Here is a 21,595-nt window from a genome sequence, read left to right on the forward strand (position 1 = left end):
TCAATCTCCAGGGACTTCAGTTGTGCTTTCACCATGACCCTCTTTCGTTTCATTTTCTTCATAGTTTTCAGTTTTCATATCATTTATCCCAAGTTCTTCATTCATGTCATAAGTGCGCTCGTAATGACTAATGTTTAACTTTGGGTCAGGCTCAGGATGAAATAAATTCTGAAATAAAATGCATAGCTTAGTTCAGTTGTCAAAAATGTGAAACAATTAAGCTGAAAACATATAAATGAAATACACAAGAGTTATTGTGGTAACATTGAATAATATTAACAATAGTTATGCATTTAAATGTGTACAGCTTTAACAATTTTTTTGGATGATACTACACTCAACAAATATGTCCTATATTAAACAACCAGAGCACAGATACACCACTATGAAAAAATGTGTACAGATTATTATTAGTTGCTTGATTAAAAATACTATCAAACCCTTTACCCAAGTGGTAATTTTAATGTATGCAGAACAACAACCTTGGACAAGTTCTCAACAGAATCATAGCTGGTAATAAATGAAGTTAACCAGAAAGAGTACGCACAGAATACTTCCCTGCAGTGATGATCCCTATTGTGGGCAAAATATGGCAACTCTCTTTCTGTGAGGCTTATTCTCACTATCAGCATTAAGAATCAATAGTAAAATCAATAATGAAAAATTTTGAAAATTTTATTTCTCATTTTTCTTCTTTACTTTTACAATGCCACTATTTTAAATATCTTTATTATTAAAACAGTATTAAAGATCCAATACTATGATAGCCGTATTGGTAGCAGTATTATTAGAGGCAGAAGTAACCCAGGTGTGTCAAGTCAGACTACCAAGCTTAAGGCTGCCTGCTCCATTCCCAGAGATGCCAAAAATTTTCAGCTTTAGAAAAATTGTATTTCCAATTTTTTCCAGAATGTGGAAACAAAAAAATGGGATCGAACACCTATAAATACCCTGCACCAATGGTGAAAGGTGACAGTTTTACCATTAGACACTGATGGCACAGATCTAACTGGGGTATCAAATGCCATACTGTGTGAACAAGAGTGATGGTCATTGGATAGGTAACAGTACTGCAATGAGAATGCAATGGGGAAACTGCCACATTAATCTCCCCAGAAGATGCAGCCCAGTATTAAAATATAGCATTACAGCATTCATCCAAGTAAAATATTCTGGAGGCAAAACATGATCCTTGCTAGAAGATGAGAAAGGTGACACAGGAACCCAGATGAGAGAAAAAAAGATACCAGAGAAAAAGAAAACAAGAGAAAAAGAAAACAAGAGAAAAAGTTCACCATGACCATTGACAGAAAAATAAAGATAGAAGTAAGAAGAAAATACAAGTATCCAAGTAATGAAACTGAGTAACTGTTTCATTAAAATTGCAAAAGCAAATGGGATGCAAGTGCAAAGAGGCCAAGGAAGAGTGATAGAAACCAGCTGTGATGAAATTAATGGAAAACAGCCAAACTGCTGCAGACACAATTCAGAGAAAGGAAAATAAAATTCCACAACACCTGAGATGCTAATGGAAAGATACTAATTGAAAATGAAAACATAGGGAAGAGATGGAAGGAATACAATTAGGTACTCTACCAGGGGCCCAAAGAACTTGATGGTGAATTAATGAAAAAAGAAATATTGATAGAGGCATACTCGACTTGACTGATAAGCATATTCGACAAAGCCATGAAAGACCTCAAGAACAAGGCACCTAGAAATAATAAAAATAAACGGAGAAATTATCAAATATCTGGGGTCAAAGTGAGGGATACCATATTTGGGAATACCAAAGATAGCTACAGCAGGGGAAAATTACCAGAAGACTTTGAGAAAAGTGTGATGGCTTCAATACTAAAGAAACCAAACACAGATAAATGAAAAGAGCACAAAACATTGCTCCTGATGTCTCACACATCGAAAATATTTACTCAGAAAATTAGTGGGAGAATAGAAGAAGAAAACCTTAAAAAAATTCAATTAAGGTTCAGAAAAAATCAAAGATGATACACACAAAAAGCGTGGGCATGTTACATGTGGCACTCATGGACTTAAAAGATCTACCAAATGCTTGATAAAGTTTTCTCGGGTATTCCACCGGGTCAGAGGTTCCATGTTGGCCGACGTTTCGATGCCCGACTGGTGCATTGTCCTCAGGGTAGATGATTGCCACTCTTCAATTTCAGTTTTATAGGTTTTTATTTCTGTTAAGTGATAGTAATACAAGAATATATAAAAATTTGATAGGTATAACAATACGGAAACCCCACTTTAGGATTAACTCCTCTTCGAGGTGGAAAGTAACAAAAAGGATAGGCTACAAAGAGGGTAGTGGTTGCGGAAATAAACCTTTTCTGGGGGAGCGGTATCGGCCCGGCATTTGCCCGCGGGCAAAGGGAAACCCGTAAAACCTCCGCTCTTTTTTTGGCCGTCTTATACATGCACTCTCGGGTTCAGGTGACTTCTGATTGGTCCGAGGAAGAGGTTCCTGATTGGTCGCCAGTGTGCTCTGTTCCTTTCTCTTTTCACCTCCATTAGCATAGGTTTCCATGCATTGCTGAGTGAATAGCCGGAATCCCTGTTGAAATTCCGTCCTGCCATTCTAATTTCGATAGATTCTTTGATGATGCAGTCCCAGTAACCACCGGCACAGTTAAGTAGCTTGGTCCTGTAGAAATTAATTGAGTGATCCATCCCGATGCTGTGTTCGGCGATGGCTGATTTTTCCAACTACCCTAGTTGTAAGTGTATTTTGTGTTCCTTCAACCTGGTCTCGATGGTCCTCCCCGTTTCTCCAATGTAGACATCTCCGCAGGTACACGGGACTTGGCGTATGCCTGTGGTCTTAAGGCCAATTGGGTCCTTCGCTCTGACAAGCAAATTTCTAATTTTTTTCGGTAGTTTATGGATTGCCTTGATTTTATGCCTAGCCAGTTTCCTGAATATTTTTCCGGAGATCAAAGCGGCGTACGGCAAGCAGGCCCTGTCTAATGGTTTTTCTTTTTCCTCCACCGTGCATGCTTGCGGGTCAAAGGACCTTTTTAAGGCCAAGGAGATTTCGCATCCACTATACCCATTCTGGAGGAAGGTGGTTTTCAGGTGGTTAACCTCCGGCAAACATTTTTGTTGGCGATAACCCTGGCCCGTTGAAAGGATGTGTTCAGCACTGCTCGCCTTTGGGCTGGGTGGTGGTGACTGTTTCCATTGAGGTACAGCCCAGTGTGCGTCGGCTTCTGATACACACACTGTCGGAGTGTGCCATTGCTCTTACGTCGAACCAGGATATCAAGGAAAGGGAGTTTGCCGTCGATTTCCAATTCCGTGGTGAAGGATATATTGGGGTGCTGGCGATTCATGTGCACCAGGAATTTATTAAGTGCATCCTTCCCATGCGGCCAAATTACAAAGGTGTCATCTAAATACCGGGAAAAATGTTTCTGGCGGAGCGAGGCTGATTTTAGTGCCTTTTCTTCAAAGTCTTCCATGAAGAAGTTTGCTATGGCAGGGGAGAGTGGAGATCCCATTGCCACTCCATCTGCTTGCTCGAAGTATTGCCCATCATACAAGAAGTATGTGGATGTCAAGACGTGGTGGAATAGCATCACCGTGGCAGCATCGAACTTGGCATTCAGGAGGCGTAAAGTGTCAGTCAGGGGGACCCATGTGAAAAGGGATGCTATGTCCACACTCACCAGGATATCCCCTTCTTCTAGATGGATTTCATCCAGGATTTTTTACAAAATCTGAAGAGTTTCTCAGATGATCAGATGATGCTCACAGCAGCCTACATGTGGGGACAGAAAGCTGGTGAGATGCTTCGCTAGGTTGTAGGTAGGGAAGCTGATGGCACTCACAATTGGTCTCAGTGGTGCGCCGATTTTGTGGATCTTGGGTAAGCCATATAATCTCGGGAGGGCTGGTGCTTGTGGCCTCAAGTTCTTTGCAATTTCGGCAGGAATCTTGGTCTTCTTTTTGAGTGTGTTGGTCTTCCTCATGATGGCATCCGTTGGGTCACGGGACAACCTTACGTAAGCTTTGTTTAAGAGAATCTCTCGTATTTTATTATGGTATTCCTCCTTGCCAATGATAACCGTAGCGTTGCCCTTATCCGCAGGTAACACCATGATGTCCGTATTTTTATGCAAAGTTTGGTGTGCTTCTCGCTCCTCCTTGGAGATGTTAGGTTTGGGCGGGAAGGCCCTTTTTAGGACCATGGTTACTTCATTCCTCACTTCTTCTGCTGCTTCGCTGGGAAGCTTCCGGACAGCATGTTCAATTCCTCCAATGAAGTCTGAGTAAGGAATGGACCGGGGGGACGGTGCAAAGTTTAGTCCTTTTGAGAGGACTGAAAGGGTGGGTTCATCCAATACTGTGTCGGTCAAATTAATGACCATTCTGCTACGGTCCAGGGGCATTCTGATCGTCTTGATGCTGCGCAGTCTGGCAAATTTATTCTTCTGTCTCTCTGAATCCTTTCTCAGAAGTAATTCACCATTGGCAGTGGTCGCACAGTCGATGTAGTCCCAATCCATTGGAGAGAGATTCGCTGCGAGATGAAGATGCAGCGATTTCAATTCCTTGGCATTCCAATCGAGGGCTCGTCGTTTTTTCATGTATACGTTCATGCACCAGGGCAAGTCCAGTACGCTTCAAGATTCGTTCAGCTGCCGGAGTTCTCATAGTGGACCAAACAACAGCAAAGGTAGGAATGGCTCCTTCATCGTGGCATCTCAAGAGAAAGGCCCGAGAACTTAGCAGTCTTGCCTTCTCTTTCCGCAAGTGCTCAAAGGCACGGATGTTACGATGCGTCTCCCCAGAGGTAGGTGAAGTAAGATCTGGTGCTTTCCCGACGTATTTGCTTGATGAAGTTTTCTCGGGTCTTCCACCGGTTTCTTTCTCTTCTCACCTCCATTATGGAGGTGAGGAACAGAGCACAACGACCCGGCGACCAATCAGGAAGCTCCTACTCATCTGACCAATCAGAAGTCACCTGAACCCGAGAGCACATGTATATAAGACAGCCAAAAACAGAGAGGCAATCATCTACCCTGAGGACAATGCACGAGTCGGGCATCAAAATGTTGGCCAACATGAAACCCTTGACCCGGTGGAATGCCCGAGAAAACTTCATCAAGCAAACATGCCATAAAAGCACCAGATCGTACTTCATCTACCAAATGTATAAGCTTAAATCTGATGTTTACTCACAAATGCCAATAGTAAGGTGTTAAGTTACCATGGACATGCCATTCTTCTGTTTTTATGAAATTGACATCTGTAAACAAAATAATCGGTGTACATCATCAGCAATTTCACACAACAACCTTAATTTTTCGTATGGTAATGATGTCCAGTTTCTTGCCTAAAAGAGAGTATAAGCGGGAAAGCTCTGCTTTTCTGCTTCAATTTGAAGAAATCCCCTGCCGAATCAGGCCTATGACAACAGTGCTTTATTGGAAATAACATGCAGAGATTGGTTTCGTTGGTTTAAAGATGGCCATTTCGACTAGAGTGATAAGGAGCATTGAGACTGGCCTAGGAAGGTTGAGGACCATCAATTGCCGGCTCTTTTGGGCGAAGATGATACACATTCGCAAGAAATGGTTGCCAAGCAATTGGTTGTTACTCAACCAGCTATTTCCATGCCTATGTGTCATGGGAAAGGTTCATTAGTTCGGAAAATGCCACATGAATTCTACAATAGGCAGATGAAGTGATGTCAAAACACATGTGAAATCTTGCTTGCCAGAAAAAAAAGAAGTCATTCTTGCATTGGATGGTGAATGGCGATAAAAAGTGGATATACTTTGCAAATTCTAAACGCAAAATATCCTGGGTTGATCTTGATCAACCATTGATATTGTCCGCAAGACCAAATCTCTTCCGATGGTAGACGATGCTGTGCGTTTGGTGTGATCAGCAGGGTGTCATATACTATGAGCTGTTGAAACCTAGTGAAACTCTCAATGCTCATCATTACCACCAACAATTCATCAAATTGCACCATGCTCTGCGTGAAAAAAGACCAGAATATGAGCAAAGACATGAGAAGCTGATTTACCTCCATTAAAATGCACCATGCCATAGATCAATAATGGTCCATAACTATTTGGAAACAATCAACTGGGAGGTTCTACCTCATGCCGCTTATTCACCACACTTAGCTCCTTTGGACTAGCACCCGTTTTCATCGATGGGCCACGTACTAGCTGAGCAGCACTTCGTTACTTATCCAGACATCCAAAAATAGCTTGACGAATGAATGGTTTGCATTGAAAAGAGAAGGAATGTTTTTGGCGTGGTACCCACAAATTGCCCAAAAGAAGGGAAAAATGTGTAGCTTGAGACAAGACAATATTTTGAATAAATAATTTTTCCTAACCCGGTCTTAAAATAAGTTTTATCAAGTGGAATTGTGCTACAATCAATTATTTATTGTGTTTGACTTCCACCACATCACACCTGAAGCTACTCAATTTGAGCATCAAGGATGTCCAAAACAGTAAAGTAAAATAGGATGGGTTGGATGCATCTTTAGGCACAATGGATTAGTTAGAAACATAACTGAAGGGAATATCCCACCAGGAAGACCCAGAGACAAGTACTGCATATGACAAATTAAGAAGGATGTTAAATAAAAAGAACTGCAAAGAGGTGAGGGAATTGACACTGAATAGAAAAGAATGGAGGGCTGCAGTGAACTTATCTTGGGTTTGAAATACTGTTAATAATTACAATTACTATTTTAGAAATTATACCAGCATAGGACTAGTATTTCATATGCTATGGTAAATTGTTCCTGAATTTTGGAGTTATGGATTCAAACTCACTACATGTGCAGATTAGACAAGCATGCTAACTACCTTAACATTTTGCAGTTAGCAATGAAAGTAGATTTGACTATCACAATAACAGGAATCTCAACAATAAGTCTTGAATTATTCAATAATTGATATCATAGTCATTTCAACAATGGAACTTGCACAATGACAACAATGTGAATTGTGATTGTCCCTCAATGATGTACTAATATGAAAAGTTATATCCTGTGACAGCCAATAATTTTTAATGCATATATACCTGAATGTAACTATTTCCAGCTGGATCATCTAGTATGATGGTAAAAGGCCTCCTTCCTTGAAGAAGTTTGTCCATCTTCTCAAGAAATTCCAGGTAGCGTTTTCTTGATCCAGGAATCATCGAGTCGCCCATTAAGCCATTCTTTTCCAGCTGATCTTTTATGGCAGATACAAGACCCTCAACTGTAGTGAATCGCCCACCCAGGGTTGTCGGGCCAACTTCCAATTCTATTTCCGGGATGAAGACAGAACATGTCTCTGACTGTAATAGGCCAGATTTTTAGCTTGTGAGAAAATATTTAACTGAATATGCTTCTTCTGTTTCTTTCACCATATTGCACAACACAAATGGAAAAGAAAAACTAACTATTAAGAAAAGACAACATGCCTGCAGTGAGAGTTTTTATGCTCAATATGAAAATTGATTAATCCATGGGATTGCAAAACACCAATCTTTGCAACCCATAAAGAGACAAGAAATATACATCCTACCATGATGGTATGTGGCAGGGAATGTTCAATCACTAAGCATCAAAGTAAATTGGTGATTTTAGCATTCCATATTTTATATTCAAGCAGATCCAACTGTCTTACAATACATTGGGTATTATTGTGGTCTTGAAATGTTTGAGAGAAAAATGTTTGCTTAAATCATTCTGCAGAGCAGTCCATCCTAAAATTTTGGTTATGTTATTAGCTACAAATATAATACATGGCTGGGATTATTCCTCTTTGTTAGCCTTTAACTCATAAAAATTGTGTATGCTACAGAATCTTTAGGTCATTCATGTAACCTTCATGCTTCCAAAATCTTCCAACCGAGCATTTACAATAAAAGAGAGGTTCTACATATTAATCATGTTCTACATATTAATCATGTTGATTTTTCATATAATTGGCAACTTTTCCCTGAATCTTGTTTCACTCTGACATTATTCCCCAAAAATTACCATCAGTTTCACATTTAAATTGCTCTACAAAAAATTACCGCAAAGAGATTTACACACAAACTCATATGCAACATTTTCCTGTTTTCTTTCCCTTTGACCCTTCCTTAAATACCTTTAGTCCCTCATTGTCTACCATTACCTCCCATTACATCACATTCCTACCCCGCTGACCATCCATTATATCATGCTGTTCGGATCCACTGAAAATGCCACCAACATCCAGCTGGCCCCACAGGGATTTATCATTCAAGATTATTCCACAGGGCAATTGAACCCTGTTGTTCATCATTTACCAGTTCCACCCTCTCCGTTCCCTATTCCGCATGTCTATCCGCACTTCAACATAGAAAAACCATTCCAAAAAATAATTTTATTATTAATAATAATAATTTTTATTATTATACTAGCCATTCCAAAGAGAAAGAATTTATGTACTTGTAAAATACAGGGTGCAGTTACATAAATTCCTATTTTATAAAGCAAAACCCCTTTAAAAAAGGATGTTATGTTGCCACACCCTGTACCCATAAGTTATGACATCTCTAAACTTATCACTAGGTATGCAGATAACCTAAGGAATTTAAAGAATAAAAATTTAAGTAAAGTTGGGTTCAGGCACAATCCTGAAATTATAAGGAGCAGGCTATAGGGGGGTAAGGAAAAGCCTTTTTTAAGAACAAGATCAAAGTAATACACTAATAAACCAGAAATTGATAAAAAAAACTTTGTGTTCATAGAAAACAGTGAACTTAAATGATGTTAAATTGATGCCATAGTTTTTATGTAATAGTTGCAAAGCAACTAACGTAGAGTGTTACAATAGCCTACACTTTGTTCAAACATGAGGGTGGTTTGACGAATAACTTGGTTCACATACTAATAGATGGCATTAACATTACCTGTTCATTAAAAGTATTAGGTTTCATCTCTAATGTTGAATATTATATTGTTAGATGCAAGCTCAATGATACTAATTTTGGAAGGGTAAACAGCATAGAAAATCCACGAATAGATTCCGCCGACACAGGATTACTCATATCCTCGTAACGAAGGTGTTACATCGACAAGTTCAAAAACAGCAAAAAAAATATTGAAACACTGTCCTGGAGGCCTGAAGATAGTGTGCTTCTCACGTTGGGGGTTTTGGGCTACTTCATATTTTTTCATTAATCTATTTTTCAAGTATTGAAATGAAATAATTTACTTTGTAATTCCACACACTTTATTTTAAAAACACGACCCAGGTTTCCACGTTGAACGTCATCATCAGGTGGTCCTCATAGAAGCACACTGGCTATATATACCTTCTGATCGAGGGAGGGGGGTTGGTCAGAGAGGGAGGTTGGAGGGGTAAAAAGGTTACAATGTAGCTGGGAAGAAAAGAGAATTACATTTTTGATTTAGAAGAGTGGTAGGTCTAGGAGTGGGGAGTGGGAGGGATACAAAATTTCGTTGGCAAGATCATCTTTCCAACGGACACATTTCAAAATTTCTAACTGCTCCAAAGCATCGGGCCTTTGACCTTTTTCTTCAAAATGAATAATTTTTGTCACAAAGTCACTTTCGATGAGGTGCTTTGCAAAGAGGGATGTTATACTATATTCTTATTTTTTACACGTTTGGTGTTCTTTAATCCTTTCTTTAAATTTCCGTCCTGTTTGCCCAATATACTTTGTCCTACATTCTGAACACTTAAACTCATACACTCCACTCTTCTCGTTTCTGGGGACTTCGTCTTTAGTGTGAGAGATCAGGTTCTTAAGGCATGAACCACTGAAAAAGTAACATTTAATTTTTTCTTTAGGAAAACTTTTAATTACTTTTTCACAAATAGTCCCAAGATATAGTATTCTCCGCCATTTGGCAGTGGGATCTTTAAAATGTTCGGGGTTGTCAATGTGGCTTAAGGCTATTTTTTCAGTTTATTCCGGTAAAAATTATTTATTAGATCTTCTGAATAACCATTGTTTACTGCTAACGTTTTAATTACATTAAGTTCCTTATTTACATCGAATTTTAACATAGGGATAGCAGTTAAACGGTGGATCATTGCATGAAATGCCGAAAGCTTTTGGGTGAAGCAATGCCTTGAAGAGGACTTAATTAATTGGTCTGTATACATTTCTTTCCTAAAAATGGAATACTGTAACCTGTCTTTGTCTTTAGAAATGGATAGGTCAAGGAAATTCAGGGAACCTTTTTCCTCTTTTTCACACGTGAATTGCACATTAGAATTGATAGAATTTAGATGCACTAGAAACTGATCTAGTTGCCCATCAGAACCTGTCCACACACAGAAGACATTGTCTGCATATCTTAGCCAACAAAATACATTATCAATGAGAGGATGAGCTGAAGAGAACAAAACTTTTTCAAAATTGTCCATATAAATATCAGCCAGGAGTGATGACAAGGGCGAGCCCATGGCTAAACCATTGGGTTGTTGGAAATATGTACCATTAAAAATCAAATAATATTGGCAACATTTTTGAAATAAAAATATTTTCAAGCATTTCATTTGATTTCTTTTTGAATAGGCTTTGATTATTTGTTGGTGTTTCAGTAAGATTGATTTGTTTATTTCAGGTTGATTTAAAGTATCTGATTTCATATTCTTCAGTTGCCCCTATAGGTATTGTTGGGAGGGTTATTGACGAGGCATAGGAGTTTCTTACACTTTGATGATTGCCCATGGTCTTCACATATATTTTATTGTAGCTAGGTAAGGCAAGAAGCGAAGCATACTATATGTTAAAGAGTTAGGTAGGCTAGGGTTAATGTTTAGGAAGCTAAGTAAATTCCTATAGCCAATAATGAGAAAACTTAAGAAAGCTCGAATAACATTATTTCAGCCAGTCGGTGACCATCAATGGGGAGAGGTAAGGGCTTGACAGTGAGAAGACATCAGTACCGAAGCACAGTTTGATGTCAAGTGAGTTTCTTCTTTCTTTAGATATTATAGGGATTGCCTAAAATTGGAGAATATGTTGCTTATGAAATAATTAGTGACTGATATTTTGAAGAAACATAAATAGAGTAAACATGTTAAGTTACAAGGCATGCTATATTTAACTCATAGCTTGAAGTGTCTTCATCAAGAGTGAAATTTAAATGCCCTTAAGCTCCAATTTTGCATCTAGCACTCTGCGACTTGATAAGCTAATGGATTTTGCTTGGTTTACCCCAAAATGAGTAGAGCATCACGCATTTTAAATAGTATTTCAAATTGACTTTTCAATATACCTTGAAATATGGAATATTAAATTACCTATTTCCAATCCCCTTTTTGGTGACATTAGAGAACACCTTCAAACTTATTTACAGAAGGCAAACTTAAGCTATGGCATGATGCCACGGTGCTCTGTCCTGTCATCTATTCTTTGAGCAGCAGTAGGCACACGCTTCTCATTCCCTTGATCTTGGCGAGACCCAGTCGAGATTTGAATGAGATAGTGGTAATGGGGAGGTTCATTTTATGGGCTATAATTTTGTGGGAGAAGAATTTTCCATTCATCTCTCAGCAAAAAGTTAAATGGAAATTTTTCTGCAAAATATTCTCACTCAAGTATCAATCTTTAGCTTTGAAAAGTAATCACAAAGATTATATCCTTTTGGGCTCCACTGAATATTCTTGCATCATGATATCATTGAATATGCTAAATAATTTGAAAATTTTCACACCAAATATCTTCTTCATTGCACAATTGAAGACTGTTGAATAAGCACAGAAGTAATATAAATATAAAGCCATCCATATTTCTTAGTCATCCCCATTGCAATCTGTGAAGAAAATGTAACCCAACAATCCTTTTCCACAATCACTTTAAGAGCAGCCTTCGAGGCTACATAAAATTTGCTAACTGCCTAAAGACACCCCATGAATGATAGAACCACTTAGATTCATGTGGGTTGAGTAATTTTAAGACCATTTTCCTACGTAAATCGCCTATTTACTTAATTAATTTAGAAATTGAAGAAAATATCTAGTTAGACTTGCTGTCCGAATTGTGCTGCGCATACTAATTGATCCATTAGGGGCTGAAGATCTGATATCAGCAGAAGTTGTGAAATGACATGAATTTAAGGTTGGCCTGAAAGCATCATCCGCAATGCACTGCTCTGATCATATCTCTTCAGAACTAGCTCTCCGCCACATTGACTACATATATGTATTGGTAACAATCATGCATGCAGGATGCTGACTTCAGGCATCCTAGGGACAAGAAAAAACAATAATCTTCTTTTGCCGGAACTAACAAAAGCCTCTTCCAGGTCAAGGAAAGGTCCCTACTCAATCAAGCTTAGCAATTCCCATAAAGAAAAGAGGATTCATCACACACGGTCAACACCTGAAAAGATCGTTCAGTAAACAAGAATCTTAAAAAGTGTATTTTTTCATTTTTCCAAATTTTATCCTCTTAAAATCTACCCTATGCCTATAGACCTCTAACTTTCTACAACTATCATACTTCCCAGGCCATCTCTGAAGAATTCACCTTAGTTCCTCATAAATACTCTTCCCACAAGCCTTAAATGGGATTGGCAACACTGAACTATTTCTGCATGCCGATGAAATAAATATTCTTTCCAGCATCATCCTTGTGTAATTCATTTTTTCCTGACATTAACAGATTATGGCCAATATAAACAATAGTTTTAAGGACAAACAACTCACCGTCAATGTAAGAAAAGCTCAAGATGGGTCTGTCACTTCCATAATAATAATCAGATAGCCTGCTTTACCACGAAAGTCCAATTCAATATGATTATATCAAAGGAACAGAAGTCAGCGTTCTTCTCAACATTTACGTATTCATTCTGCTAACATAGTTGCAACAATACAAATCTCCTGCTAAATCAATGCAACAATTTCAGAGTGTAAAAATCATTCGCCTTGACTGGGATTCAAACCTGGATCCCTCAGTGTCCGGTCGAGTGCTTTATCCAGTTAAGCTATCAAGGCGTCCTCTTAAACTCTGAAATTTTGGGGCTTTTAAAGGAACAAGATGTTGTGACGAAATACAATACATATGTACAATGTCACAGCCAACTTTTAAACACTTAGGCTGTTTATACCTTGACAAATTCCAAAGAAACTGCGGGAGATGCCCCAACAGTAACTTTTAATTGAGTCATCTGCTAATGTGCATTTCAATGCAACAATTTCTGAATGTAAAAATCATTCACCTTGACTGGGATTCGAACCCAGATCCTGCTAAAGCCAATCATGAATTTTAAGCAGCTTCTTTTTTTTTGGGATCATTAAAATTATCATTAAAAATATATGAAATCCAGCCGGTAAATGGCATATGTATGTATAAAGCTTCGGAATTTTTTTGGTTTAACAATTAGCAGTGGAGCCAAATTATCAGATTTACCCAATTATTAATCAACCAAAAGGTTGGTTTGATAACTGAGGCACGGCTTACATTAAACTACTCCAATGACACGTTAAATTCACATGTCAGGGTTATTTCCATCCGATTCCTTCCCCTTTACCACCTGGGGTTTCTCACAAAATTTTAATACCAAAGAAACAAAACAAGGTCAGCTGAAGCTGAGGGTGCCCAGAGGCATCACCTGGAATCAAACACAATGCAAATCTGGCTTTGATTTCTGGTGATGCACTTTACTTACTGGGCTATCACCGTACTACATTGACAAAAATTAATAAATATAATTTGCAAAGAAACCAGCACATGCTATCAAGTCTGCTTGCCGGCATAGATAGCCCAAATGCCTGATCTTGCACTCATTTCCAAGAACATTCATATCTATGGTTTGCATCTTCACCTCTATGGCTTTTTATTTATAAAAGTAAAAACCAATCGAGGACATGATATCTTAACACTTTTTGTTGTCCACAAAAAACAGATTTTATAGTTCTACAATTTCTTCTGGCCACATTAGTGGGTGGAAATCTTTTTTACATGTATTGCCTAGGGTGTATTAAAAGATCATCATTGAATATCATAAAGACAAAAGTCCTCCAATTTTGTACATTCAAAGAGTGCTGTTTTGCCAAAAATATTTCATGCAATCATTTTTGCTGATTAGCACCTTATGACATGAAATTGGGAGACATTGAACTGAAGATAACTTAGCAATCACATAGCATAATTGTCTGCAATTACTGTGAGATGTGTTATAATTACGCACAACTTTCATATCAATGAGAATTGTTTGGTCAGTAAAAAGCTGCTTACTTTTCAAAAGTTTCATACCATATAATTGCTCGTGAAACCTCTTCCACTTCTGCTATTTACATATACAGTTTAAATTTGGTTTGATTATTTCAATGCTGCAATGGAAAGTAAATAAACATGTATTCTAATGAATGTTTAACAAAGATTGTACCTACCTATTATATATACATATATATATACATATATACATATACATATATATATATACATATATATATACACATACATAATAATAATAATATTTTATTCATCCAAGAGACACTGTGCATAGTAGCTCTAGCAAGTGTATAGGACATGTCATGGTTTACAAAAAATAGAAAGTATTACAAGAAACAAGTGTTACAAGGATAAAAGGAAGGAATGAACATTTATGAATTAGGTCTCAGGTATTTTTTGATGCTGTAAAAACACTTATCAGAGAGGTATTCTCGGACCATTTTCTTGAATACTGGTTCACGCTCTTCTTTTTTAATACATATAGGTAGGTTATTATATAATTTTATACACATTGATTTAGGACCATTTGCAGCCATGGTTAAGTTTGTTGATTTTACATGCAGGTTGTTGCATTGTCTTGTATTGTACAGGTGAATGCTATTGTTCGTTTCAAAATCTGCACTATAATTTTTAACAAGCATTATAGATTGATAGATATATACACAGGGAGCAGTTAACAATTTTAACTTCCTAAAGAGAGGTCGACAGTGTGCATAATAATTTTCATTGCACATAATTCTCACCAGTATGTATATATATTTGTATATGTATATATATATATATATATATATATATATATATATATATATATATATATATATATATATATACTGGTGAGAATTATGTGCAATGAAAATTATTATGCACACTGTCGACCTCTCTTTAGAAAGTTAAAATTGTTAACTGCTCCCTGTATATATATATATATATATATATATATATATATATATATATATATACATATATATATATATATACATACATATATATATATGTGTGTGTGTTTATATATATATATAAATATAATATATATATATATATATATATATATATATATATATATATATATATATATATGTGTGTGTGTGTGTGTTTTTTATATATATATATATATTTTGTGAGTACATGGTAAATTGGAAATAAAATTCAGCCAAAATTAATGATTTACACACTGTGAAACTCACTCATTTCATTGCATATTCACAGATGACTCTGTTAATCTGCCGCAGCTTCTCCCACATTTCTTTGACATTGAGTTAATGTCAGTAAAATGGTAATATATTTATGGAAGATGTTCTACAATTTTTTTCAATTACAACATGCAAGTTCTCCCCTCTTATATGGCTTATAAATGGAGAGCCATAATAACCAAGGTGCTGAAACCTGGAATTTTAAATGCCATTCATGGTACTAATGAAAAAAACCATAAACACAGTAATCAACCCAAAGGCCAGTTTGGTAGGCGACGGTTGATTTCACCCAGTACTAAGCCCAACAGCATGTGAAATTCACACATCAGGGCATAGGGGCCAGGGTCTTTTCCTGTGCTGGCTATGATTCCTCACGAAGATCTGGTACCCGAAAAATCTCACAGCTTGGGTGGAGCTGATGATGCCCAGAGAGGCTTTCCCAGGAATCAAAACTGGGCCTTCTAGTCAGGAGTGCAATGCTCTACCCTTAGACAACTGCGACCGATCATCTTCCTAATATGACCTCGTAACTTCCTTCTTTCCCTAACTATGAAAGATGTCATGACCATCTCCACTTCATCATTTGGCAATTGTGACTCATATTTTGATTAGCATAATTGGCAAGCATCACTAACCTTCCCATGATAAATATGACTGAATACTAAAATCCAGCAAAAAGTGCATAGAAGTGTAATGAAATCGGTTATGAAAGCTGGAATGAAGTTATTCCTGTAGTTGTAGAGAAACGCTTACATACCTGAGGTTTCTAATCCCATCTTTATAGCATATCACTGCCATGATGAAAGAACTCCAGTGAATCCACTTTACTTAAAATGCAAACATATGACCCACGCAAGATGACAAATGTAAATATTGTGTGATACTGGGAAGTATGTTTCAATGGAGACTGGACTTTATGCATAAAGGAGGAAGGAAAGATGGATATGGAGCATTTTCATTAGCAATGGGATGTTGAAGTTTGTGATAGAGGGTAAAATGTTAGGCAAGCGAGAAAGGGGAAGGGATAGGATATGGATTTTGGGTAGGAAGGGTGTATCCTGAAAAGAAGGGCTCAATGTAGTGTTGATGTACGGCTATGATTTGTGGGATAGGCAAGGGAATTATCATTGTGCCATTGTGTAGGCTGTGCCCATCCAAAACCTATCCTAACTGGTACATTACCAATGATAATCATACGAATTTTTTTTAACATCATAGCTCAGTCCATTTAAACAAATAACATATTTATCAAATCAAAATTTCTACTATGCTCTACGAAAATATCCTATGAATCTTACCACCACATGCATGCTGTCATTTCAACATTATAGGAGAAAAATACACATTATTTTTAACTGGAATATGACAGTACCAGTATTATTTTCACTATCAGCCATTCCAACACATCAATGAATACACAACGTCACACTTATCAAATGAAATCATTTCTTGTTAAGTAAATAGATAAATATTTGCATATGGCAGATCTTGCCAAGGCATACTTTGGCCATAAGCATTTATCTGCAAATAGCTCGGAGTGTTACCAAAGGAGAGTTATCTCACCTTCAATATATCCCGAGAGAAGTCTTCTGTGCCAGCAACTTTCACCTCAATTCTCAATCCTTTGGGTTCTATTCCACCACCAGATTTCACTTCATTAGTTCTATTGCCACATTTATCACAATTTGTGGCCATGATGACAACCTCCTTAAAATATGGAATGTATGAGAGAGTTAAGGATTATACCATACTTTTAGCTATCATGATTGATAAATTTGTAGATAAATCACAATACCATTATTCATTCAAAAGTAAACACATTAGAATAAATCTACATTTATAAATTAACATTCAAGCAACTGTAGGGCCATGAGGAAGATTAGAAAATAACCTGAGATACACTATGAATCCATTGTACAATATTAACAGAAAGAATGAGGGATATCAATTAACTTTCAATCCTTCATTAAACGCCAGTCAAAGTATCATAATTGCCGAGAGACAAGACACAGTATATTTTGGACCAGTGAAACATGTGTATTGCTGGAAAGGGTGGAAGTTCAATTGGTTGGGAAAATGATTGATGATTATGAAAGAAGTATGGATATACGTAGCCGATTAGTCTAAACAAAGAAGGCATACTGCCAGGAAATAGTCTACTAATAGCATAGGAAGAACAATACATATTGGCAACTGTATCAAGCTTTTCTATTAGAATGCAGTAGGGAAAACAAATGTACACATAAATTTCAAGATTGGATGCATAAGTATAAATGTAGTGCTACAGGGATATTCTTAAAATAATATTGAGAAAATTAATAATTAAAATAAACACAAGAGTAAAGGTGGGAAGTAGATAAAAATACCAAAAAAATGAGAAAACCAGATTTTAACAAAACTGGATTTGCGCCATTCTGAAAAAATGGCAAAGCCAATATTAAGTATTAGGCAGTTCTGACAGTAATTACAGGCAAATTTAGTATATCAGAATAGTGCTATAGAAAGTGAAGTTAATTTAGATTAGTTTACATAAAACTTAGCACCATTTGTCAAGCCATTCCCTTTGTGAAAAACAGACCGCTACAAAGAAGGTAATCCTTCCATAGTTCCTGGCTCAACCTTGTGGAAATTCATTTTAATAAAATTAAGAATACAAAGTAACTTTCCAGTAATAAAGGACAGTGGAACGTTACTTTGTATTCTTAATTTTATTATTAAGGTAATCCTTTCCTGAATTTGGGCTAAATGCGAAATTTGCATTGTTACTTTTTATATCTTAAATGACCATTGGTCTTAAAAGTCAGTTCTTATTCAAGAAACATAAAACCTTCTGACAAAGAAGTTTCAATGAGAAATTGGTCATGATCTCTGTTTTGAGTTTATTTTAATCAATTTATTATTAAGTAATCAACCGGTTAAGGTAGGTTTTGGAAGTTCACAAAACTACCAAATAAATATATTGTCACTCCTAAAAAAATGCATTCCAGCAACCTACATCTACATCAAATCCCTCTTCATCTCTGCGTACCTCCTTCCTCCCTTTAATCAATTATGTCTTTAAAAGTCTCACAGATATGCCAAGCTGAAAAACTTGTGGTTAAGGATTGCCTCAATTAAGAGTTTCAAATGTCATATTCACAATGCTGTTTCAAATATTGGAAAGAATAGGATACTCATCCCAAAATATGATAATAATGTAGTACGAAAGAAGTGCAGCATAAAAATTGAGGGCAAAAAAATAGAGAATTGATGAAAAAACGGAATGCATAATCTTTAATGAGGACAGAGAGGATAGAATACCTGTAGGCAGAAGGCAACATTTTTCACAGCAGGGTTTGTGTAATTTACAAGAAAAACAAGAATACAGGTAACTCAAAAGAGGGACGACAAAAGCTACAAACAACAATAGTAACAGTAGTCGGATAAAACATGACGCGGTTATGAATTAAAGAGGAGACCGATTAGAAAGATAAAGGAGACAATGAAAGGGAATAATGTAATCATGCAAGATTGCAATCTGAGAAGAGTGTGTGTTCGATGTGGCACAATATTTGGTAATAATAAAACAAATTTTGTAAGATAGTAAAATGAAAAAAGGAAGACAAAGTAAAATATTAAAATTGGAGGGTACAAATAGCTACAAGGGCAGGCAGAACACTTATTTAGGGAACGTTATCGATGAAGACAGACAGAGAGCTATTAAGGACATTGAAATAAGGATTCCATAAGGAGAAGAAGTCCTTACAAAGGGTAAGGACCTACTGCAAAGATGGAAATATTATTGAAAACTTTTATTGGGAGCATAGAGTGACTTGGAAACTTGTGTTGTTGAGACAAAAGCATAATAATAAATTGGAAACTTATGAGATATGTCATGGAGATGGATGAAAAAAGTGAAATTCAGGGAAATGAAAACAAAGAATAGCAAGGCATAATAGGGCATGGCAGAATATTGTGAGAGAAAAATTCATAGAAGGCAGGTAAATTAGATGCAGGGCATACTGAGAGACAAAGGAATGTGGATGTGAGAGGGGGAATGTTGGATAGAAAGTAGGAGGGAAATTTAAGTTGCATTGAAGAGATTGGAGGTGGAAAATAGCAATAGTAAACCCACTTTGCAATATGGATTGTCCCACAATGCAATTTATATGCACAATTTCTCCCAATACATCCATAAGTACCTACCCACAGTAAAATGACCCAATTATTCAGTTCAACTAGTTTTTCATTGTAGCAACATACCTTAGAAAATATCCTGATGGATCGTCCTCATTTGAGTTTACGGACTGACATGACCTCAGCCATAGAGTACCCTTTAGGCATAATTACTACTAATAGGTACTGATTTAATGCTGGGTCAATAACGGCATTTTCTTGTATTGACATTTCAAGCCATTGTTTACAAAGGATACTAGTCATTTTCATATTTGTAGAGCAAGGCGATGAGCAATTAGGGCAATTGGTAGGAAACTGCAGAACTTCTCCAAGCAGGTCCTCATAAGTGAAGGTGTCAGCTTTTTTCAATATGGCATCGCCCTCAACATCACATATCTCTTCCTTCTTATACATCCCGAGGGCGTGGTCTTGATCTTTTGAGCGCAAAAAGTGATGTGTTGTCATTGCAGGATCACGAGCTGGAGCGTTTGGATTCTCGACATAACTATTACCACTGATATCCTCTAAAATCTGCGAAAAAAAATAACCAGAGCTTCATTTAACAATGGAAACCGTCGTGCCTTCAATTTTGAGAACGCTTCCTTGATAGTGCCAGAATGACAAACACCCAGCAGTTCCACGTTAAATATAATATTCATGCAAGATGTTACTCTCGAAACAATGCTAGTAAATGATTAAAACGAACCATATGGAATTGCTGTTCCTTCGTTAATTCTAGTTAGAATAATCTTACCCCGTGAATAGCACGGCCATATAATCCGTGGCTATTGCAATAAAAAATGGCATATTTACATTACTTAGGGAGTATTATCGATAAAATGTTACAATAACCGATAAAGCTCGTGCCAAACCATATTATAGGAATAAAACAAGTCGGATGAAATAAAAACATATTCATATATTTCTCTTACAAATGTAAAGGGTTGGCCAGATTTCAAAGACATCATCTTCGCAATGAATTTCTCAATTTCTTCCGCGGCTTCAGGGCTTTCGATTTTCCGAAGAGGCTGTTCCTGGAGAAGAGCATCTATACTTCTCTGAAGAATTCCTTCGATTGTCGTAATATCTAGATTTTCAAGAGCAATCACTTACTTAATTCCAGTTTATAAACTACACATTCGAAACATACAACCCAATTAAACAAGGTGCTTGTATGCTTTGTTTACATGCGAATTTTAATAACATACCTCCTCTCTGGGATTGCGCAGGTATTTCTAAATCCACTTCTAAAATTTTAATGGAAGCGAAGTCTGATTTTACCACTTGCCGATTTAAGTCCTCTTTGTTTTTAACGTCGACAGTTATTTTGACACCTTTCTCTTGAATTTCACCTCCTGGCTGAATTTCATTGTTCCTAAGTCCACAATGTTCACATTCAAATGACATTAATATGACTTCTTTATAAAACGGGATTTTTGTCAATAACAACCTGGTAATACCCTAAAAAAATTAAATTAGCTTCCATTAAATTAATTACTTCATATCTTATTATGCAAACAAGGTCAAGAAGTTCCAAGCACATCTTTTTACTACCCAAATACCAAAACTCACATTTTTTTCGCAGTTCAGGCATAAACTTTCAATTTCGGTTGTTTCAGGTTCATCCGCAGCTAAATCTCGAAATATGGGTTTGTTGTTTTCGTCGCCTCCTTCCATTTTATTTTAGACAATTAAACCTACCGGCAGAATTGCAAGAATTTTTAAATCTAATTTAAGAGTTTCATAACACGTGTTCGAACACATAAGCAACGTTAAACGCTTATGAACCAGTGAACGTCCCAGTACTCATAGGCTCCCAGCTGATTGGAGAAGCATGACATCATTCAGAAATCCTATACTCCGTTCGCTCCAATACGAGCGTTACGTCATACCGGATTTTCTTGCTCAGTTGCCAGCTTTCCTATAGTTCTCTCTTTCTTTTGCCTGTAGTGGAAAAACATGAAAAACACATAGCACACTGAAACACGCTCTCGTTCAAATAGCTTTAAATTTAATTT

General features: G+C 36.8%; 1 protein-coding gene across 1 annotated transcript; it reads right to left on the reverse strand.

Moving 5' to 3' along the window:
* Zpr1 (zinc finger protein Zpr1) lies at positions 1–21,387 on the reverse strand. Its single transcript, XM_071591217.1, has 7 exons — positions 21,150–21,387; positions 20,786–21,038; positions 20,510–20,664; positions 19,835–20,108; positions 16,986–17,146; positions 7,081–7,341; positions 1–168 (listed from the first exon to the last, which is right to left on the reverse strand). Exons 1-7 carry the CDS (start codon positions 21,252–21,254, stop codon positions 1–3), a joined length of 1,377 nt encoding a protein of 458 aa, XP_071447318.1. The 5' UTR covers positions 21,255–21,387.
* Between the last annotated feature and the right edge of the window lie 208 nt (positions 21,388–21,595).

Source organism: Hetaerina americana, unplaced genomic scaffold (assembly GCF_022747635.1).
Source record: "Hetaerina americana unplaced genomic scaffold, ioHetAmer1.1.p SCAF_44, whole genome shotgun sequence".
NCBI classification, from domain to species: Eukaryota; Metazoa; Arthropoda; class Insecta; order Odonata; family Calopterygidae; genus Hetaerina; species Hetaerina americana.